At 43.3% G+C, this 23,923-nt stretch overlaps 1 protein-coding gene across 10 annotated transcripts; it reads right to left on the reverse strand.

The window, feature by feature from the left end:
- Positions 1-296: 296 nt before the first annotated feature.
- IDNK (IDNK gluconokinase) lies at positions 297-22,364 on the reverse strand. 10 transcript variants are annotated; one of them, XM_073021495.1, is made up of 7 exons: positions 22,126-22,358; positions 18,502-18,599; positions 16,840-16,870; positions 16,083-16,169; positions 9,394-9,507; positions 2,818-2,861; positions 297-988 (listed from the first exon to the last, which is right to left on the reverse strand). In XM_073021495.1, exons 1-7 carry the CDS (start codon positions 22,324-22,326, stop codon positions 637-639), a joined length of 927 nt encoding a protein of 308 aa, XP_072877596.1. In that variant the 5' UTR covers positions 22,327-22,358; the 3' UTR covers positions 297-636. The 10 variants fall into 10 exon arrangements, with proteins under 10 accessions (XP_072877596.1, XP_037854481.2, XP_037854475.2 ...); XM_037998553.2 differs by lacking the exon at positions 18,502-18,599 and adding an exon at positions 17,439-17,583 and having other exon boundaries at positions 22,126-22,206; XM_037998547.2 differs by lacking the exon at positions 18,502-18,599 and having other exon boundaries at positions 22,203-22,358.
- Between the last annotated feature and the right edge of the window lie 1,559 nt (positions 22,365-23,923).

Genomic DNA, 23,923 nt, shown 5'->3' on the forward strand with positions numbered 1-23,923 from the left:
GTATTGCTGCTGGTGAGTATGTTTGTATTACATCATTTAAGGAACTGAACAAAGTTTGCTTGTTCTCCAGTGACTACCTTTTGAGACCTTAGCTTAAGAAGTAAGCGGAGATCACACCACTGCACTCCAGCCTGGACAACAGAGTGAGACTCCATCTCCAAAAAAAAAAAAAACAACAAAAAAAGCCACCACTCTGACCACAGCTCCAGGAGAGAGGATTAGGAGTTGTGTGGTGTGCTGGGTGGTGGGTGGATGATGTACATATTTATACTTCCAACACCAATTTCCAGGGAATGTCAAGGACAGCCAAGTTTCATTTATTTGTGCACATACGGGCATGAGCAAGAATGTTCTAAACAATATAACAATTTCCAGCATCAATTACAGAATTTCCTCTGATCATTTGATGAATTTAAACTTCAATTTAAGCTTGACTTTTAAAACTCCCCTTCTGCTTCCCGATGAACCAGCATAATCCCTAAAATTACACCCAAACAAGTCTGTCTTGATACATTGGGGTTTGTTTGCCTTTAGAAAAATTTAGAATCTAGTATGGGCAAGGTGGCTGGAACGAGGTTTGGGATGGCACAAATATTTATGCTTAATTTTGTGTGGACCACTGATACAAAATGGTTCTCACTTCATTTTTAGAGTTTCCATAATTTTAGCAATTATCTCTGAAACATTTTTGTCCACACTTATTTGGATAAAGTTTTCTGGAGCTGCTGGGGGCTCTAGAGTCTCGAACTGGGACTGCAGTAATTCAGGGGGCATAAAATGTCCCTTTCTTTTGAGTAAGCGTCCAGAGATGACCTCAAATGACCCACTCAGATGGACCACCAGGAGTTGCATCTCAGCCCGCTCTGCTTCCTTTCCCGACTCCTCGCACTTCAGAGCTGCACCATCTTTTCCTTGTGTTAATATGTCTCTGTACATTTTCTTCAGGGCTGAACAGGCTAGAACCACATGCTGTCCCGAGGCTACATCTCTGTTTAAAAAAAGAAAAAAATAAAAAAAAGAGGGAGGTTAAAGAATGAAGACATTTAAAAATAACCTCTGTCAATTCTAGGTGCAGGACTCTAGTCCTACTTCCTGCCAGTGGAAGGCATCAGAAAGTGGTGGTTAAACATCAGGCAGTACTAACTAAGTTAAAGATCTTCTGCTAGTAGTGAACAATCCTGGGCGAAGGGATTTACCTCTCTGATTGTCAGTTCGTCATCTGTTAAATGGGGCTACCTAGCATACTTAGAGCTTTCATAAGAAAAACATTGTTCGAGATCTCTGATATACAGATGTGCTCAGGAAGCGTTGGTTCTGCTTTGATGGATGCCAGACGTTGCTCCGTCTCAGCATGTGGAGACAGGGCTGCCAGCGTGCCCCTGTGCTATGTAAACAGCTAAGCTCAGGTCCTCTGCAGGATGTTCAGGGATCTGCATTCTACAACTGGCTTCTCCCTATTCCTACTCCACAGTGTCTGGGGGAATTGCTAGGTGCAGAGCTGGAAAAAGCGGGAGAGAAGGGAGCATCAGCCTCTGTGGGCAAGGCGAGTAGAACATGAGAGGTTTCTAGGGACGCACTAAGGGAAAAACTTGAGCCAGAAACAGAGGCAGTGTGACACAGCACCAGTAAGGGGAAACCAGTGCGGCCAGAGACCACGCGGCTGCTCAGTGTGGGAGGCAGTCATCCTGGGGTCAGGACAGGACTCTGGAGTTAAGAGGTGGTGCATAAATTCTGACTTGGGGCTGGCTTAGGGACTCAGTATAAAGTTCTCTTCAGAATGAAAGTTCTGAAGGAAGGGCCCTCCCTTGCGGTTTTTTTTTTTTTTTTTTTTTTTTTTTGCAGCCAATACATGGTTAGCAAACGTAAAAATGAAGCCATACTCCTTTTTATGACTATAAAATGACAGTACTGTAAAAATAGACTCTCATGAGTGCATTATGTTAGAGACCCAGGTAGGCAAAAATTTTCAAACCTTGAAACCCTGAACTGTAAACCCCTAAATCAAAACTCAGCCCATGCAAAGACAGGGCTGCCAGCCATGTCAACAGGTGTGAAAAAAGCAAACTGAATTTTTGTTCATTTAAGTATACTCTAACTTCGTATGGCCCAGACGGTTTTAGATGGATAAAATATGACTTCACCTTAGAAAGGAAGATCCGTAACCCACTCCCTGCCTTTTCCTTATCCTCCTCCATGTCCCGACCAGGATACCACTGGGGTCAGACCCACAGATGGGTGGTGTGGGGGGGACCCTGTTTGCTCAGGGGCCATGCTGCAGAGCTGGGCAATATGGACTCTAATCCTGGTGGCTAATTACCTGTTCACTCACAAATGACCTCAGGCCTTCCTGGTAGTCAAAGTTTGAAGTAAAGGGAGGAAAAATTGAAGACTCAGATAGGCAATAACAGGAGTGGCACCAGTGGACATTTTTTGAGCACTTACTATGTATTAGGTACTGTTCTACTGCCCACTCACCAACTCACTCACTTCTTACAATAATCTGTGGGTAGGAACTATATTAATTCCCATTTTACTAATGAAGAAACAGACTTATGGAAACCAAGTGGCTGATCAAGACTGCTAGCTAGTAACTGTGGAGCTGTCTAGAAGGTATGTCTCCAGAGCCCGATGAAACTCCATGCCGTCTGTGGCTGGCTGAAATCGTTGTGGTTACTTGATAGAAGTGTAGTCAGTTTTTAGAATCCTTTACCATCAGTCAGCTGTGATTTCAGGAGTGCATTTTTCTTTTCCTGTCTTTTCTGAGGGTTTTCTTTACTTGCTGGCTGTGGCTTATGCCAAGGCCCAGTGGTCTCTTACCTTAGTAAAATGTCATGCAAGTTACAGAGCCATGGAATCCGGTCCTGAAAAAAACAAAACAAAACCAAAAACCCAGACACAATGTGACTTCTCCAGGTATTGTTTGTTTGTAGAGAAACATAGTTATATCGTGTTCACAAACGTTAAGGTCCAGCGAAAGCTCAGTGGTGTGAGAAGCGGGCCCGTGCACAAGGCTGAGGGGCCAGCCCCTGGGCAGAAACATTTTCTTTTGACTGGTGTCAGTGGCTCTTTTCATAATAATAAAAATTGCCCTAATCTCCCCATTTTACATATGTCCTCCCTGGTTCTGATATGTTTACAAGTCTTTTATTGTACTGCATGTATTCTTCAGGTATCTCTGATCTCAAATGCAGAGAGATACACACATAAACCCTTATGTCAGCTGTCCCCTGGTCCTATTCTTCAGACCCTCCAAAGGACAAAATTCCCTTCAGATAAAATTATTCTAAGAAATTTATATTTTTGCCAAAGAGAAGACAGAGGAAATTTACGTAGCACATGCTACAATGTTTCACAAAGAAATCTTCCTGAGACAAGTAAATTTTCTCCTCCTTCCTGGTGCAAATCCTGATTATTGGCCATAATGCATTGGAAAACAAAACAGAAAAACCTTTCTATTATTGAAAATTTTAAACACACTGAAAAGCAGACAAAACAGTACAAAGCAAACCTCTATATTACCAATACCCAGCTTCAGCAATTTTCTTTTGAGACGGAGTTTCACTCTTGTTGCCCAGGCTGGAGTGCAGTGGCGTGATCTCGGCTCACTGCAACCTCTGCCTCCTGAGTTCAAGCAATTCTCCTGCCTCAGCCTCCTGAGTAGCTGGGATTACAGGCATGCGCCACCATGCCTGGCTAATTAATTTTGTAGTTTTAGTAGAGATGGGGTTTCTCCATGTTGGTCAGGCTGGTCTCGAACTCCTGACCTCAGGTGATCCACCCGCCTCGGCCTCCCAAAGTTTGGGATTACAGGTGTGAGCCACCGTGCCTGGCTGGCTTCAGCTATTTTCAACCCACGATTAGTCTTGTTGTACGTATGCCCCCAACCACATCCCACATCCCAAATAATCCCATCCTAGATGATTTTGAAGCTGATTCCAGAAACATGATGTGCTTTTTAAAGTCCTTGCTTTTAGGCATTTGATTACTACCATTTTATTTAGAATTTTTGATTTTATATACTTGAGATGGGCCTATATTTTAAAAATATGGACCATATTAAATGTCAGTATCAAGGCTTTACTAACTTTATAAAATGAGTAGGATAGTTTTCTCTTTTGTCCTGTTCTTTCAAACAGCTTGTATATAATATATAATGTTTGATAAAACTCATCTGAAAAACCCCCTAGGCCTCGGGCCTTTTTTGAGGGGAGATCTTTGATTATAGATTCAGTTTCTTTAATGAGCACTGTATTGTATTCAGGTTTTCTATTCTTGATTCACTTTTGGTAGCTGCAACATTTATGATGGCAGGAAGAGACCACACCTAGACAGCTGAGCCACCCTCCCTGCCTGCCCTTCCCATCTCTTACTGCATCCTCTTACTTGGCTAAAGAATAAGGAACTTGGTGGAAGCCAGGCGGCCACACAGCAGGAGCAGATTCAGCTCATTTCAGCCCAGCTTCCAGGCCTCCAGAACCTTGAACACAGTTCATATCTGTAGGTTACACTCGCTGTACAACGTAGTCACTTTTTATCACCTTTATCATTACTTCAAAGGAGTAACATAAACAATCCATGCCCTTACTGTAAATTATACAACTCTCTGGACCTTCTGCTTCTTAAGCCAAATGCAGCACCAGAATGGTCACATTTTCACTGGGGAAAAAGCAGGTGTCCCTAAGCAGTGTCTGCCACTAGATCACTGCCATCCAACCCCATTTTCCCCACAGTATTGATATTTTTCATTGAAATTATCCAATTTTGTCTAAGTCTTCAAATTTACTGGCATCAGGTTTTCCACATCCCTCTTTTTGTTATTCATCTCAATTGTGCTTCTTTCTTCTTGATCAGTCTCACTAGAGATCTATTTTTATTTTGTCAAACAACTAGCTTTTGCTCATAGTTTATTTTTTTCCATGACATAGCCCTCAGGAGATCCTGAGAACATGTGCCCAGTTTGTTTTCACTAGCATTCATTTCTATTATTTCCTGCATTTATTTTTTTCTACTTGAACTGAACAACTAGCTCATTACTTTTCATTCTTGTCATTTCCCGAAAATGCACTTAGAGGCTAGTTTCCCTCTAAATAATGTTGTAATTGCATCCCACAAATTTTAATTGATAGTACTTTTGTTGTATATTACTTAATATTCTATAATTTCCATTATGATGTTTAACTTATAAATTATTTATATGAATGTTAATTTTTAAAAATTTTTGCTTATTTTTAGAGTTCCCAGCCATTTTGGTGATGTATGTGCATTTTTATTATTGATTTTACAGTTCATTATAGTAAAAAATGTGAGTGGTATGATACTGATTCTTTGAAATTTGTGGCAATATTCTTTGTGGTCTAGTACATGTCAGTTTTTGTAAATGTCCCACATGAACTTGAAAAGAATATTATTTTTCATTAATGCCTATGTCAGGCTTGATGCATTTATTCAAATCTTCTATATTCTTACTAATAATTTCTTTTGTCTACTTCATGTATCAATTTTTCAAGGTATTTAAAATTCCTCCATTAGACTGAGAAGTTGACAGTCCACCCTTCTATTTTTGTGTATGTTAGAAAATGTCTTTATTTTGTGCTTACTTGTGAATCAGATTTTGTTAGTTGGTGAAGAATTCTTGGTTGACCGTTTTCAATAGTTTGAATAATTATTTCATTTTATTTGGGCCTTTGTTGAGAAGTCTCTTTTAGTGTATTAGGCAATCTTTTAGAAAATATATCTTATCTCTGGTAGTTTTAGGTAGGAAAAACCTCTTTGTCTTTGAGAGGCTGTGCAGTATTACTCTTGTCCTGCTCAGGACTTACTTTGCATATTTAGTGTGAGTACTCATACCCTGGAAAGGTGTTATTACCTATTTGAATATTGCCTTTCTCCTATTCTATTTACTTGGGTTCCTTTTAGCTATACGGGAAGTTTGACATTTTATCATACACATCTATTCATTTTTCTTGAGTATTTTCTGTTTAGCTCTCTTCTTCATCCTGGGTAATATGCTCCAATCTGCTTTTCTTCTAATTCACTAGTTCTCTCTTCAGCTATATCTAGTTTATTGTTTAATCTGTTGATTATTTTTTATTTCTAATATTTTTATTTCATTCTTTTTCAAATTTTCCTGTTCTTGTCTTCTATTTGATTCTATTATGTCTAGTTCTTTGAGTGCAACATCTTACTATTACTGTTTTTGCTGATTCTCTCTCATAGTGGTCCATTTTCCCATGCAGTTTATAGTTTTTGATTGTAGTTTCATCTTCAGCAAAAGATTTTTTTTTTTCCTTTGTGGGAGTCCTAAGTTTTGGAAACACTTTCACAGGCAGTTTCATCAATTCTAGAACAGTTTTATGTGAGTTTATAAGCTTGGTGCCTCTTTGTCATACAATGTGAATTTGGGTTTAGCAGGGGCTCAGGTTCCTCAAGGATCATTGTTTTTTCCCACCTGTGGCCCAGGGAGGCAGCTAGATATTTTGCTCCTTTTGAATTCAGTGGGTGGCAATATTTTTAATCCTCATTCAAAGACAGCCCTTATATTGAAAGGAATAAAAATTAGAAACTTAATAAAAATTAGAAACTTAAGTTAGGCCATTTTGAAACTTAGAAAAACAACCCACTCAGACCCACCCAACACCAGATGGCCACTCAGACCCACCCAACACCAGATGGCCCCTTAGTAAACACCCAATATCCCCGGAACGCAAACAGAAAAATAATTCCAGGAAAAACCCCTCATACGAGCCCACCCCAACCAATCAGAGAACTAGCCTACCCCAACCAATCAGAAAAGACACACCCTGCTCGCACCATAGCTGGCTCCAATCATTTTGAACCTTAAGCCTTGTTTGAATCTCGCGCCTTAAGCTTTGTTTGAATTTCGCGCCTTGTTTGAACCGGTGGTGTTTGCCTATATAAACTACCTGTAACAAGCAATCGGGGTCCTTTGCCACCTTTGTGCAGAGGACCCTAGCGCGCTAGTAATAAATCTCTCTGCTGTGACTCCCGTGTTGAGTGGTCTCTCGAGAGGACCCCCTATCCCAGGAAGGAATCTAAACCTAGGTTCCAACAATATAAGGACTTTATATTCTACTACTTGACATCAATGTTAACAACAACAACAAGACTTTATGTAAGATATTCAGGTCCAGATACTTCATACAGTCTTACAATCTTATCTCCCATCTCTACAGGGTCATCAAAACCTCAGCCTCCTGCCCTCCTGGCTTTTACATAGGGGAGTGGGTTATTCTGGTTTAGTTCAGCCTTGCCACACTTTGATTTTGGCACATGAGATGTTCTCGTTTTGCCTTGGACTTTGGCAATTTTTATTTTCCTTTGATCTTTTCCATGAGGAGCCTTTTAAGCTCTCCAGCTCGGTAACCACCTTTAGCTCCTGGGTATCTCCCCTGGGCTCAGGACATTTCTTATTCAGAGTAATTTAATCTTCAGTAAGTGCGAGGTCATTCTACCAAGCCTATCACTTTGTGCTCAGCAAGTCAAAAACCCTCTAGTTATCTGGATCCGCCCTTCATAGAAGGAAGAGGAGAATTAGAAATAATATTTCTTTTCCTTCATATCAAATAAAAGATTATTTTTAAAGCATTGCGTGCTAATGTAGGATTGAGGGTCCTGTAAGTTTACTAAACATAGAACTCTAAGACTTTACTTCCATGCACATACTATTTAACCAGAGATCACTTAGGAGTTCAAATGTAATAGCTACCAAAATCACAAAATGTACAGATCAAAGGATGACAGTCACACAATTTACACAAATTATAATCTAAATGTCAATAACTACATAATTAACATAAATCAATACTCAAATCACAACAGTTACTGTCATGTATGTACTTAAGAGCTGAAATGTACTTAACAAATGAAACATCTGTTTATGTTAGCACTTGTCTGGGGGGTGTATTTAGTGGAACAAGTGTGGTTTTTTTGTAAACGCAGTAACAAGATGATGAGGCTTACCAGCTCCATATTTGCAGACCACATGGTCAATTTTTATAAACGTCCCACATATACTTGAAAATAATATGTGTTATTTACTTTTCATTAATGCCTATGTCAGATTTGATGCATTTATTCAAATCTATATCCTTACTCATAATTTATTTTGTCTGCTTGATGTATAAATTTTCAAGAGAGGTTTTTTGAAATTCCTCCATTAGACTGAGAAGTTGACAGTCTGCCCTTCTATCTTTGTGTATGTCAGAAAATGTCTTTGTTTTGTGGTTAATAAAGCAAAAACTAAAGTTATTAACGTTAGAATATATGAGGAGACTTTATGTGCTCTTGGAGAAGAGTGTAGATATTTAATGCTTATTATTGGCAAGGTTTTCTAGGACATCCTACTAAAAAACTAGATGTTCTGGACACTCTGTGAAGAGAAAAAAAGTTGGACAGTCTACATTTATGCAACTTGAAACCACCATTGCAATTCAGTGTTTTCTGAGCTTATGGTGGGGAATGGGGAAGAAGGCTGTCAAGGATTATAGGCTACAGGGATAATTAGCTGGACTGACTGAGCTCTGCAGTACTTTTTGATGGAAAATTGCCCCTGGGGAGAAGCTGCCCCTTCAAGCACAAATTTGGATTTCCACTTTCCTTTATCCATTTATAAGCGCCTATTGTGTGTGTAGGGAGCCCAGCCACTGTTCTGGGTGCTTTTGGTCCAATACCCTAGACATGATCACTCTAAGTTTGGCTAATTCCTAAGGTACCATTTGAACTCATCTTTCTAAATTCCTTTCTTTCTCTTATTCCCCTTGTAATTAGCCAAACTTTTCTACCACATTTTTGGGCTAATGAAGATGAAAAAGACAATACTGCTATACATCAGCTTTTTTTTTTTTTTTTTTTTTTTAAAACCTTCTTGTATATATTTTCTAAAACAGCTCCTCTGACAGACCGTTGTAATGAAAGAAGGCACTGGGTCTTGAAGCCTCCCACATTAGCAGGAGGTTCTACTTCCCACTCTGGGATTCAATCTTATAAAAACATGGCACATATTGGCCCACAGGAGGGAAACAGTGGCCACATACTTGACAAAAAGGTAGAATAAGCATTTAGGGGACTGATTTCTAATCCCGGAGTATGTTTTACATGAAAATGGAGGCATCTGCCTTCAAATCATAGAAATTATGTCAAGTTCTATAAAGCTATGAGTCAAAGGATTTATCTTCCTAGAGAAAATGAGGGCCACAGCGAGGTGCTTTCCTAAGGACTTGGAAAAGAAGGAAATACGATTGTTCTCTCAGCGTTAAATTTAAAGATCAACAGTTAAAAGGAAGGGGCAGAGATGTGTAAGGTCATGTGAAGGAGTTAGAGTGACTCCCAGGCTAGCAAGGCATCACTGTGATTCAACTTAATATTTTCACATACCTCGAGGAAGCATGTCTGTCCCAGACAGGCTGGGCAGGCAGGAAGGCCAGAGCAGGGCACTGTAGATTGAAATGTGAAGCACTGTCCAGCGGACATGGAGCCTCGGCTACTGGCCTGTGAACATCATATTCTCATTAGCAAGCCTTTTCCTACTAATGCATGGTCTTGCACCACCAGATTCTTTGGTCTTAACTCTCCCATGTTCACTAAGAAACCTCTGATTGTATGTTGGCTTCTGAAAATGTGGGTACTAATGTGATTGTTACAGGCCACGTAACAGTAGTATTTCTTTTGGTACATTAATCAGCTGGCATTTTGGTTTATGCAGGAACTTGTAAACCTGATTAGTAGGGGTCTCACATGAGAGATGAATCCATATTCAATGTGTTGACAGTATCAAGGGGGCTGGGCCTGCAAGACAGAGAGCCAGCCCTGAAGTCCCAGTTGGGTAGTCAACCAGCCTTTTCCAAGGTGTTCCCCTTGTCACTGTAGAAGTCTCTGGCTGGGACTTTAAGACTTTACTTAAGACTAGTGCTGTGGGCTGTGGATCTCCATTCAGCAAGAAGAATGCTTTAGAAGAGGAAGTGATTGGAAAGTTCTGGGGGCTGAATGCTAATTTACATGATCACATATCTACTTAGAGTTAAGGGGCAATTCGAACTATGAATTAGGACCAACTCAGAGATGAAATACACAGAACAAAAATAATTTTTTTTTGGCATGAGTAAATGTTCATAATGAGTTTGGGATGAACCAAAGAGAGAGGACAATTTGTTTAAATACAAGAATTTCTTTCTTATTAGCATAGGCACAAACTTGCATTTTGCTCTTTTGCTCAGATTATACATTCTGCCATTCCATCTGCACAAATATTTGTGTTTGCTGGTGCTGTGGAAATAGAGATCAATCTCTGTATTACTTTATGGCTTAGGAAACAAATACACTTTTCATTAAGCTGAGTGTTGACTATCTTATTCATTATACTTTCTATGTGCCTGAAGTATTTCATAAGAATGAAACAAATTAAAAATTACAGAAAACATATTTGGGTAATAAGTTTTCTATCTTGCATACAAATAAATAGAGCTTTACTTTGAATACATGTTTTTTCATTGTTTTAATAGTGCCTTAATGGATGATTTAGTCAATAATAAAGCACATTGCTTCATCTAGTCATAATAAAATTTTTCAGAATCTCAACTATGAAAGCCATAATAAATATAAAACTATTTAAACAAAAATAGGTGCTTTTAGACATCCGCCCTATCGGAATTTATGGCAGACCAGACTAATGACCATGTACTGTGTGCATCAGTCATAAAAACAATAGAGAGGGTTGGAAATAAAACAGCAGCACTTTGAACGTGATTCCTGAAATTTCCAAATAGTGAATCATAATTCAATGATTATGAACTTTCCTTGGAGGCTCCCATGAAGCCACAAGGAGAAAGGTTTTTCCAAAGCAGCGCCAGTGTGGAAATTCAAGTTCCAGTGCCTGACCTGCTTCAAGCCAGGGCACCGTGCCAGTGCCGTCATAACCCTTTCAAAAGGTCAGTGCCTCAAACATCCTTAAGGCCTAACCCCTATCATGGAAGCGCTTGTGGGGAACTGCCCCTCTCACTCCTGCTGTCACTCTCACCCTCTCTCTAACCCTTTTCTTTCCATTTAACCAACCTTGATTCACTGCTTGTGAATCATTTGTTTAATGGTTGGATGATCAGGGCCTTTAACACAGTAGGAAAAGTATGATCTTTGAAGTCAGAAAGACTCCCCTTGCTGTGTGGCTTTGCTCAAGTTACTTAATTTCTCTATGCCTCTCTTTGTTCATTTGTAAAGTTGGGATCGTATATAATTCAATGAGCTGCTTTGGGATTTAAATAAGAAAAGGAATAAACTATTTTTTGGTTGATTTAACAGTTGAAATAAACAGTACTTATTTCCAACTCTGAATTTTTGAAAGAGTTTAAATTCACGAATTTCGTAGGCATTGGGCCTTAATTCCACAAACACTAAATGTTAATACATGCAAAGCACCATACTGAGTGAGCACTGGGGATAAATATGAATGGTGTGGTTCCTATCCTCAAAGGGAAGAGGCAAATGAGTAAATAATCTATTAAGTTACTTGCAGGGCAGTGATGAGGGCTGTAGGAGATATACTAAGAAGGGCTGTGATAACACAGCAGGGGGACAGGCCCTTTTTTTTTTTTTTTTTTGCAGTGATGAGGGCTGTAGGAGATATACTAAGAAGGGCTGTGATAACACAGCAGGGGGACAGGCCCTTTTTTTTTTTTTTTTTTTTTTTTGAGACAGAGTCTCGCTCTGTCGCCCAGGCTGGAGTGCGGTGGTGCGATCTCGGCTCACTGCAAGCTCCACCTCCTGGGTTCACGCCATTCTCCCACCTCAGCCTCCCGAGTAGCTGGGACTACAGGTGCCCACCACCGTGCCCGGCTAATTTTGTTTTTGTATTTTTAGTAGAGATGGGGTTTCACCGTGTTAGCCAGGATGGTCTTGAACTCCTGACCTCGTGATCTGCCTGCCTCGGCCTCCCAAAGTGCTGGGATTACAGGCATGAGCCACTGCGCTCAGAGGACAGGCCAATCTTGATCAGGCCTTGGAAACAGTAGGCCTTGGAAAGAGTAAATCTTGAAGGATAAAGAGAATTTCAAGACCTTGACTGGCCTGCTAAGGAGTGTGGACCTTATTGTAAGGGTGCTAGGAAGGACCTAGACACATGAGCTCCAAATTTTATGCTCATAATGAAGAAAGGGGGCAATTGAGATCTCTCTACAGTGAAGAAACTGGAACAAGAAGGAGATATTAGAGCAAATTCACTAAGCTCTGCGCCTTCCAAACAGTTACTGTGGACAATATAATAAATTATGAAAATCAAACACACACACACAAGTCTTAGGGGAAAGAGATGAGACAATCCAAATTAGCATCTCTGCCTATGGCTCTGATGTTCAAGGTTTTCACACTCCAGATCAAGCTTGTACAACCCACAGCCCGCAAGCCCTACTGCGGCTTTGAATGTGGCCCAACATAAATTTGTAAACTTTCTTAAAACATAATGAGATTTTTTTTTTTTGCAATTTTTTTTTTTTTTTTGCTCATCAGCTATCGTTAGTGTTAGTGTATTTTATGTGTGGCCCAAGACAATTCTTCTTCCAATGTGGCCCAGGGAAGCCAAACAACTGGACACCCCTGCTCTAGATAGTCCCTACATGCCAGGATGGGGAAGGCAGTGCACTCCCGACTCCCAGCCCAGTGCTCGGAGGTGAGCATAATGAATGCTCCAAGAAGGGTTAAATCAGAACGTCATGAGGCTAGAGAAAGCTTTCTTGGCCTACGGAAACATCTTGAGAAATTAAGTGTCTTTTGGAAGGGAATGATGGGTAGAGAACAGATAATGGTAGAATATGGGTGGAGAGAGACGGGAAGGAAGGTGGGGAGTGGGAATGGCGGGGAGATGGGTGTGTTTTACCTGATGCAAAAATATATAGAATGTTATATACTGACTGCCCTCCAAAAAGAAAGAATAATAATTCCAAAATTCAATTCATATTTTTGGAAGATGAGACCAAGGGTGACATAGTTTATGAAAATTTTTTTTAGTACTTTCCAAATTTTCTATACAGGGCAAATATTACAATTATAATCAGGAGTTTTTTTTTCAGGATTTTTTTTCTTTTCCAAAAAACCCTCTTTTTAAAATAGACTTTGAAGTTGAAGTCTACTCAGTTGTCACTGCAGGCTCAGATAGGGACACTGAGGGCCGGGCGCCTAGGGCAGACTCACTGACTAGTAGCTTTGAAATTCTTTATTATTAATATCATGATAATGCTAATAATTTATCACAGCTTGGGTAGACTGTTTCTAGACTGGCACTGTCCAACACAGCTTTCTGCAATGATGTTCTATAGCTGTGCTGTCCAATAAGGTAGCCACTAGCCACTCATGGCTACTGAGATTTTGAAATGTGGCTGGTATAACCCAGGGACTAGATTTTACATTTGATCTATTTTAATTAATTTGTATATATTTTTTTCAGACAGGGTCTCACTCTGTTCCTCCAGGCTGGAGTGCAGTGGTGCAATTACAGCTCACTGTACCCTTGACCTCCCGAGATGAGGCCATCCTCCCAACTCAGTCTCCCCAGTAGCTAGGACTACAGGCATGCACCACTGGCTATTTTTTTTTTAATTTTTGTAGAGACAGGGACTTGCTATGTTGCCCAGGCTGGTCTCAAGTTCCTGGCCTTCAGCCTCCGCCTCCCAGAGTGCTGGGATTATAGGCTTGAGCCACTGAGCCTGGCCTAACTAATTTACATTTAAATAGCCTGAGGGAGCCCTTAACATGTTCCACTCAGACTGCAGCTCTGAGCCGTCTGAACACAAAACTCTCCCTACATCCTCCCTAGATTCTTTCTCAAGGGAGAACCAGGGCCTCTGCCTTGGACATGGACACGCTTTGATCCATCCACAGGGGGCTTTCCTCAACTCTGTAGCATGGGAGCAGTGTGGGGAGGGTGGGGACCGGTTACCACGGCAACCAGGAGCTGTGTTGGTGCCAGCACAGCTGTGACCCATATCTTCAGTCTTAGACTCATTGGATTCTTATCAAGAATGAAAATCATCTGTCATTCTACCTCTTAAGAATGTAAACCATCTGTCGTTCTACCTCCTCCTCTCTCTATTTTGCTTATCTCTACGGTCTGGCTAGCTTGTAGTTTTTTTTTTCTGAAAAAATTTAGTAAGTAACTTGTGTTTCTTCCAGTAATCTTTTCTCCTGTACATAAATTTCTCTTCTGAATTCTACCCCCCAATCCATACAGTCCACTTAACAAGCATCACTTGTGAAGAAGAGGAAGACTACAGAAATTCCATTTTAAAATCTATCAATTTTGGTTACTTTGTTATTTAACTTACCTTTTATTTGCAGTCACCAAACAGAAACCTAAAATAACACAGGCACAGTCACATTTTATACACTCCCTTAGAAATGGTTTATGTTATTGGCGGGTATATATGATTTATGTTGTGTGTGTATGGTTAGTAATAATTTTAAAACGTGATATTTATTGAATGCTATAGGCACTTTTCTGTGCATATTTTTTGTATTATCTCATTTAATACTCCCAAGAAGCCAATCAAATAGATCCTGTTAACATTCCTACCTCACAGGAGAAAAACAGGGCACAGAGAGACTAAGCCCTTTGTCAAGGTCATACAAGTCTGGTGGTGGAATTAGGTTGCCTATGTTTATTATCTCTAGTTTAGTATCAACATGATTACTACTCTCTTTTATTACTACTCTGTTATTACTCTCATTATTATTACTCTCTTTTATAGTTCTGTTGCCCTATCTTCTAAAATGAAATGTTGCAAACCTGTGATGATTCAAGGCCTGAACCTCTACAAACTCAAGCTGCACCCCCAATAACAAAGAGAAGTGCTCTTGGGGTGCTCTAGAATAGACCTAATAATGGTTTAATGGCTCAAGGCACAAAAAAGAAAAGATAGTGAGCTAGGGAAAGGACACCTGGGGGTGAGCCCAGCCCCACTGAAAGTGAAAACAACAGTGTTGGTCTGTGGCCAGTTCCATTCGTTCTTGCTCTTTGGACACACTTAGTGCGTGGCCCCAGCCTTTGACCTGCCCTCATCTCTCCTGAGTTACGGCCAGTTATGCCAGTGAGGACAGTTTGTAACTCTGGTGTGAGACACTCTAGGGGATGGCCTTACAGCCTGCACACAGGAGAGTGCTGTTCATCCACTCATTCACTCGAAAACATGCCACAACTATTTTGTGATGTTTACTGTGCGTCAGGCCTGGGGGGTACAATGGTTAACAGGAACAGCCACAGTCCCTGCCCTTTTAGGGGTAAAGTCTAGTTGCAGAGACAAACATTAATCAAATTCTCAGACCGTCAGTTGTTGAGCTGCCACAGGGACAAGTGCAACAGTGAAATGGCACCATGAGAGTCCATCACGGAGGTTTCACTTCCCTGTGGAAGTGGCATGGGTGCTGAGAACAAAGGATGAGAAGGGCTAGCTCAGGGAAGAAGGGAACAGGGATACAAAGGCCCCATGGGAGAAGTGTTTCAGTGGGAGGGACTGGAAGAGGCCAGGGTGCTCCTGTGGAGATGGCGGGGGGCTGCATGGTTTCTAAAGAGGCTGGAGCCATGTGGAGGCCACGCCACGCATGCTTAGCAGTGTAGGTGTTTGGTCTTGATCCTGAGGTTAGTGGGAAGCCTCTACCGGGTCATAGGCATGACCAGATTTGAGTTTTCAATGATCACTCTGGCTTTGGGGTGAATGCCAGAGTACGGTGATGGTGGCAGGCTGACAGCAGCACCTGGGAAGAGATGAGGACTTCCCCATGTATGAGGCACAGGGAGCCTCTGCCCTCTCAGGAATTACATTCTGCAGGTTAAAATCCCACAACAAGGTGTTTTGGCAGAACCTGTTCCGGCTGGGGCAGAGGGTGGCAGTGCTCCTGGGGCCAAGTTCAGTCAGTTGTTCAGGACTGCAGCTAACATATGTAGAGGATCTACTGGGCACCAGGCTCTCTGAAGCCCCTGTACAGTGACCTTAGGACTCAGGAACTCTACTGCACCAAGTGCTGTAGAGATCTCATCCTGTCACCCAGGTGGAACACGTGTGATGGACACAGACAGCAACTGTTACCTGGTCATTGAGCGGTATCCCTTTTCCCATCTTCTTTCGATTTTCCTCCGGGTGATAGTCATCAGCATCATAGAATTTCCATCCCAACTTTAAGAACAAAGTGAAAGGGTGTATGTGGCAGGCAGATGGGCCAATGTGACAGTCATTGTGGGGTTACTCACAGGCAGGTGTAGAAACAATGCCAGCTGCCTGGTTTCCATCAACCCCAAACACAACCCCCAGGAGGGAAGCACCTTTTCATGCCGTTTCACAGCCCCCACGACTGGGGCTGCCACGGTCTCCTTTAATTCATTACTTTTTTTTTTTTTTTTTTTTTTTTGAGACAGAGTCTCACTCTGTCGCCAGCCTGGAGTACAGTGGCTCAATCTCGGCTCACTGCAACCTCCGCCTCCTGGGTTCAAGTGATTCTCCTGCCTCAGCCTCCCAAGTAGCTAGGACTACAGGCACACGCCACCATGCCTCGCTAATTTTTGTATTTTCAGTAGAGACGGGGTTTCACTGTGTTGGCCAGGATGGCCTTGATCTCTTGACCTCGTGATCCGCCCACCTCAGCCTCCCAAAGTGCTGGGATTACAGGCGTGAGCCACCGCGCCCTGCCTATTCATCACTATTTGTAATCACCAAGGAGAAAAATGAAATTGCTCCAATGGGGTTCAAAGCCATGTGGAAGTGTCCATACAAAGCAGGAAAAAGAGATGCAAGGAGACCAGAACACAATGGGACACACACTCGGAAGGCATTAGGACAGGTTACTAACCTCAGATGCCAGCAGGGCGCCCACGGTGGATCTGTGGAGAGGACACAGATGTTCCCATTACTGCCCTGCCCAATGTGTGGAGCTTCCTTCTGTGCAAGGATGTCTGGGAAAGGGACGGCTGCCCTAGCAGGAATTTAAACACCAATCACAGTGTAATCCTAAAGCAGTGATGCCGTGACCCTGGAGTCTGGAGACTGGCCTTAGCTGATCCCCTCGAATGTCAGTGAAGAAATAATTAGTTAACACTATTTTTTTCTCAAAAGGCAATATATAAGATCTCATGAAACCTAAGATTTTTCTTCAATAATCAGTTTTTGGTCCCTGTGGTATAATTTTGTGTGTGTGTGTGGGGGGGAATGTTGAATTCATAAAGTCATAAAATTCTGTTGAGAATATTGGGTGGAGGGGTCTGATGGAAGATTTAATCTCTAGCAGCACCCATGTAAAGTTCAGGGCACTCATAAAAGCATAAAAACATTTTTGGAGTTTAAAAGAGACACACTCCTAAAATAAAGGACATGGGTCAGTATCTCACGGATCACCAGCACTTGTTAAGACTGGGAGTTAAACGTTCTCCGTGCAGAGCATTTGGTAACTACCTGTTCATACTCTACCAGGCGGCACGTGCTAGTGAAAGGGGCTCGGGACTCGGGACTGGAGATGGGGCCACGGTTGCCTTCTGCCACTAAATGACTGAGTGCTCCCAGCCAAGTCACCTGTTCCTTTAAACCTCAGTTTTCTCACCTGTAAAACAAGGGATCTGAGCCACACAGTGTATCCATCCACCTAAATTTCATTTGTTTATTGAGCACCTACCCAGGATGTAATGGTAAGCTCACTGAGACATGGCCTCGGCCATCCTCAACAGTCTAGTACCACAGGGTAGGGGTGGAGGCCAGCAGACAATGACCCATAAAGTGCTTTCTTGCTTTCAATGTTTAAAGTGTTGCCCAAATGCCAATTATTTAAGCACCATCTTCATAATTTTTTACCTATCTCCATACTGTTTTATCATGCCCTCTTAAATTTTGCATATCACCTCAACATTTTGATGTTTTTATTTAATTGCTTCACTTTTAAAAATTAAGTAAGTGTGTTAAAGAAGGAAACTTTCTTTCATTCCCTTACACAAGAAGCTATCATCACTTGCCTTGAACAGAAGGCACCTGAAAAGCTGTATGTAATGAAAACAGAATAATGTGAGTAAATTCTAGCTGGACACTGTTGCCTAACAAAGGTCCTCTTTCTTTCACCAAAAAGCCATTAGAGAGGTGTTAGACACACTTGTACCAAACTGAGATCTGCTCCTTGATGTAACCAAAGGATTGCGAGAGCAATGAAACCTTTCCCGTTATGTTCATTCTATTGAAGGCTGCTCAGCGAGACATGCAGCCTATGGATGAACAGACCATCCCGGCCAATCTCCACAGCTGGTGAAGCCAGAAGTATGCATAGCAGAAATCACACTTAAGACCAAGTTAGGTTGGGCGTGGTGGCTAACGCCTATAATCCCAGCACTTTGGGAGGCTGAAGCAGGTGGACTTTGGGAGGCTGAGGTAGGCAGATCACTTGAGGCCAGGAGTTTGGGACCAGCCCGGCCAACATAGCAAAACCCCGTTTCCACTAAGAATACAAAACTGAGCTGGGCATGGTGGCACACACCTGTAACCCCAGGTACTCCGGACGCTGAGGCATGAGAATTGCTTGAACTCAGAAGGCAGAGGTTGCAGTGAGCTGAGCTCACACCACTGTACTCCAGCCTGGGCGACAGAGTGAGAGTCTGTCTCAAAAAACAAAACACCACCACCACCACCAACAAAAAGACCAAGTTAGATTAGCCATGAATGAATATGCCATCCAGTACTCATAATCTGAAAGTAGAGCTAAAGAGATGTGGGTGAAGACTGTCAGGAAGAAGATGGGAAACGAAAAACCACTGTCTGGACTCTTGAATATGCACCAAAGACCCTGGCACAAATGAGGTACCGTGCTGGGCCCTAAATAGTGGTCAGACCCAGGATTACAAATCAAGATTTGGGGTCTATACGTCTCCCAGTGAGTTGGTCTAAATCAGGAGCAAGGGACTTAAAAAGACAACACAGGCCAATGAGGGAGAAGGAAGGGATGCAGAATCAATGAGAAAGATATTCAAAAGGTCTGAGCTTGTTTCATCAGCAAAGAGAAGGAAACCTGGAAGGAGATGTTAAGGGTGGCTTCACTAAGACTGTGAAAATATAAAGAAAACTAACAACACTGCCACCTACTCAAATGCCTGCCATCTTCCATCCATTTATTCATTCATGAAGTCATCAAGTATTTAGTGAGTACCTACAAAATGCCAGGAACTGTTCTAGACACATGTATCAGTAAACAAAAAAGAAAATGATCCTCTACATTCAGGTGGGGGAAGACAGTAACAAACTGAGTACTTGAGGTCACTGTGTTTTAACAGTGTTATAAATGGAGTCTTTCTGTTTTGAGACTATTGTTCTCTTCAGCCATTAGGCTGTGAAAAATATTTTTCTAAATGTTATGGAGTATAATTTTAAAATCCTGTAGGGCTTCAATAGGGGTTCACAAAGTCACTAAAGAACTTGATGTTGCTACATCCAATGATGAATATAATCAAGTCACAGTCTTTTTATTACTCAGCTAGTCAATAACATTGAACACATCTCCCTGACGCTGAGCCACCAGAAGGCCCCAGGGTTCAGTTCTTGGCCAGCTTTTTTATCTATACACACCCCTTTGGTGATCTCAACACCTTAGGTCTTTAAGTACACCCACACAACAATGATTCCCACAGTCAGATCTAAAGTCCCTCTCTTCTGAACTTCAGACTTGGACATCCAACCACCATCCACTTGATGACTGACTGGCTCGTGAAACTCACCATATCCCACACTGAGATTCTGAGGTTGTCTTCCAAATCTGCTCTATCTACTGATTCCCCATCGCAGTTTGTGGCAACTCTCTCCTTCCAATTACTCAGGCCTAAAATCTTTTTTTTTTTTTTGAGACAGAGTCTCGCTCTGTCGCCCAGGCTGGAGTGCAGTGGCCCATCTCAGCTCACTGCAAGCTCCGCCTCCCGGGTTCACGCCATTCTCCTGTCTCAGGCTCCCGAGTAGCTGGGACTACAGGTGCCCACCACCTTGCCCAGCTAGTTTTTTGTATTTTTTAAGTAGAGACGGGGTTTCACCATGTTAGCCAGGATGGTCTTGATCTCCTGACCTCGTGATCCGCCCGTCTTGGCCTCCCAAAGTGCTGGAATTACAGGCTTGAGCCACCGCGCCCGGCCGGCCTAAAATCTTGAATCATCCTTGACTTCTCTGTCCTCTTCTTACACCCCACATCCAGTCCACAAACACATCTTTCTGACTCCGCCTTCAAAATATTGCCAGCATATGACTACATCTCTTCACTGCATTGTTTCTGACTTCATCTCCCATCATGCTTCCCCTCACTCAGCCACAATGGCTTCTTTCCTGCTCCTTAAAGAAGCCAAGCCGTAGCCGGGCATGGTGGCTCACGCCTGTAATCCCTGCACTTTGGGAGGCCGAGACGCGTGGATCACCTGAGGTCAGGAGTTTGAGACCAGCCTCGCCAACATGATGAAACCCCATCTCTACTAAAAATACAAAAAATTAGCTGGGCGTGGTGGTGGGCGCCTATAATCCCAGCTACTCTGGAGGCTGAGGCAGGGGAATCAGTTGAACTCGGGAGGCGGAGGTGGCAGTGAGCTGAGATTCCACCACTGCACTCCAGCCTCAGCAACAAGAGTGAAGCTCCATCTCAAAAAAAAAAAAAAAAAAAAAAAAAAAAAGCCAAGCCTCAGACCCTTTGCACCTGCCATTCTCTCTGCCTCCCCTGCCCTTTCCTCAGCTATCCACATGGCGGACTCAAGTCTTGCAGGTTTTTGCTCAAACGCCACTCCCCCAGAGGAGCCTTCCCTGACCACTCTGCCTGGCACCCTTTGTTCTGCTTACTCCAGAGCATCTCACCAATTCACACACTACATATATTCATTTACTCTGTCTCCCATACCAGAATGTAAATCCTTTTGAGGGCAGGGATTTTATCTGTCCTGTTCACTATATGACAATGACATAAAGTAAAGCATTGAGCTCAATAATTACGGAGTACATGAATATCACAAGCTATACATCATAGGGATTAGACCCCCCTCAACTGATCCAAGACTCAGAAGGGTACGTGAATTACTCAAGCTCACACAGCCAGACAGCAACAGAACCTAGACCTAGGGCTCTTCACTCCTGTTACATCACACGATGGCAATGATTTTACATTCTCCAACTGATTCAAATCATATGGCAGCAAGGGATTTGGGGCTCCATGTTTTATTTCAATTTCAGTTCAAGATTTCTTATCTTTGTGGCTAAGAACCCTACAGCAATTTTGGAAAGCAAAACCCATCTACCTGGAGTAAGTCTTTACACCTGACTACACGGGCCACAACATGGGCCGTTCCTGATTCAGAAAATTCTAGAAGGGTCCTATAGGCCCTTGAAGGTTATAATGTTTTAGGTGATCAAGTTCTATCCTTTGCTGCCTGTGGTCGAATGCTGCAGCAGCTGTCTTTTCTGATAAATGGCACGGTTAGACTTTGGTTTAAACAGGAAGCCAAATGTTAACTCCTCAGTCTCCAAGTTAGCACACTGGGCTACCTGTGTGGTTTCCACAATTCTCTCCTTTCTTTCCAAACCTTCAGGAGCTACCCTCCATATTAACGCTGTCTCCTTCCGGGTTAAGGTGATGAAAGGAAGGGGAAAACGATTCACTTTACAAAATCGAATCGGAGAAGTCCAGGGCCTCACAGGAGGAGGCCGCTGTGTGTTCAGATGGCCAAAGGTCCGTGAGAGCCTGGGCCGTGGTTTGCGTCCTCTCGCTAGAGGCCGTGCACCCTCCCGCCTGGCCCCGACGAGGCGCCCGGAAACCGAGCCCCGCGCCGCTCGCTAGGCCTCCACCTGCGCAGCCCCGCAGCCGCCTCTTCAGGAGCGGCTTCCTCCCTGAGCATGCGTTCGCTGCAGCCTCCCTGTCTTAGAGCGGGAACCCTGGGCTCGGATGCGGTCCCAGGATGGGCGCTCTGCTAGCAGGCTGGAGGGCTGGGAGAGTGCGCGCAGCCGCGGGCCTCGGTTTCTTCCTCTGCAAAGGGAAGGGCGGGGGGTCCCCACGACCCCATTTCACCGGCAAGGACGGCGACACGTCCGGCCTCCGCCGGGCCCGCAACGTCTCTCCCGGGCGCCCCCCGCCCTCTCCCGGACCTACTTCCCCGAGCCGCTCACGCCCATCACCAGCAACGCGCCCGGTGCCGCCATGACCCGAGCCTGGCTCCTTCCAGTCACCTTCCGGGCCCCGCCGTCCCCGGCCTTCCCGGCGCCCGAGGGGCGGAGCCGCTCCCGCCCAGGCAGGGCGAGTGAGGGCTGTGCCCCTCTGCGCTCTCCCGGTTTCCCCGCGCCCCTTTTCCATGCTTTCCGCCTCCCTTTCCCAACCTCCCCATCTCTCTCTCCTGCCCCTTCTTTTCCTCTCCCCTCCCCTCCCTCTTTCCTCTTCCCGGAAGTGAAGCGCGCGCCCGGCCTGGCACTGGCGTCTCCCTGGGCTGCCCACAGTCGCCCAAAGCCCCGCCACCTGTCTTCCTACTGTCCTGGCCCCTCTTGGTTCCAGAAGAGCCTCACCCTAGCAGGCTGGATCGTCATCCACCCATGGAAAGCATTCATTCATTCATTTATAAAAATGTTTTATAGAAAGAATAAACGGAAAATAAGACTCATACTTTCCCACACCAGGCAGCAATAAGCAGCACTTCCTAAAACGACACCCCTTTCCCCGCGCCCCCGCGTAGGTAGATGGCTATGAATATTTTGTAAAACTGGGATCAGGCCGTTCACAGCGTTTTGTAATCTAGCCTTTTGTCACAATAATAAATGGCGGCCATCTTTTGGTGTCAAACTTAAGGTTGAGGGTTGACCATAGCAGCGTATGTCATGGCTGTGTGGCTCTGCTATTAAATCCAGCTCTTGTTGGGACTTTAAGAGGACGGAGCTCCACTTTAAAGTGTCCATTTGCTTTAAAACAATGTGTTAATTATCTGTGGTTTGAACTATTTGATTAAAAGTACTGCTTTTTTTTTTTTTTTTTTTTTTTTTTTTTTTTTTTTTGAGACGGAGTCTCGCTCTGTCGCCCAGGCTGGAGTGCAGTGGCCGGATCTCAGCTCACTGCAAGCTCCGCCTCCCGCGTTTACACCATTCTCCTGCCTCAGCCTCCCCAGTAGCTGGGACTACAGGCGCCCGCCACCTCGCCCGGCTAGATTTTTGCATTTTTTTAAGTAGAGACAGGGTTTCACCGTGTTCGCCAGGATGGTCTGGATCTCCTGACCTCGTGATCCGCCCATCTCGGCCTCCCAAAGTGCTGGGATTACAGGCTAGAGCCACTGCGCCCGGCCTAAAAGCACTTCTAACCGCATTTGGCATCACCTCCTTTGGTCTTTTGCATTTGGCATACCTCCTTTGGTCTCTTGTTAACCAAGGTCGTAGGTATTACTCTGTGTCCTAGAAAACAATAAAAGTGACATAAAAGCATTTATCTAATGAATAGTTCAATTACTCCTGCACTGCCTTTGTTTTTCATATACTTAGCTTGAGTAGATGAGATTTCAATCTGGATGGGGGCTGTACAGATGAAGAAATTGAGGCTTGGAGAGACAGGTCTTGCAACTCAGTTATGGTCAATACTCATTTCTTGAACATCTACCATGTGCTGGTTAATATAATATTAATATGCATTTAAAAGATTACCCTGTCGGCATTCTCAAGCTTGATAAATGGAATAGATGTGTATGCAAACACTCTAACTTGTGTCCTGCTTCTCTACCTCAGTATGAAAAAAAAATCTCGTATTTATTTCATTGTTCAAATCAGAATTATTAGCAGAAAATTTGGTTCTTCTCCTTGGATTTCTTGCCCAAGACATGTCCAAGGATCTTAAACTTGCTGTGCTGCTCAGGGTGGTGGCAGGAAACAGCATGCTCAAATTGGGGCAGGTGAACAGAATTTAACAAAGGGACTAT

The sequence above is a fragment of the Chlorocebus sabaeus genome, chromosome 12 (genome assembly GCF_047675955.1).
Source record: "Chlorocebus sabaeus isolate Y175 chromosome 12, mChlSab1.0.hap1, whole genome shotgun sequence".
In the NCBI taxonomy this organism is placed as follows: Eukaryota; Metazoa; Chordata; class Mammalia; order Primates; family Cercopithecidae; genus Chlorocebus; species Chlorocebus sabaeus.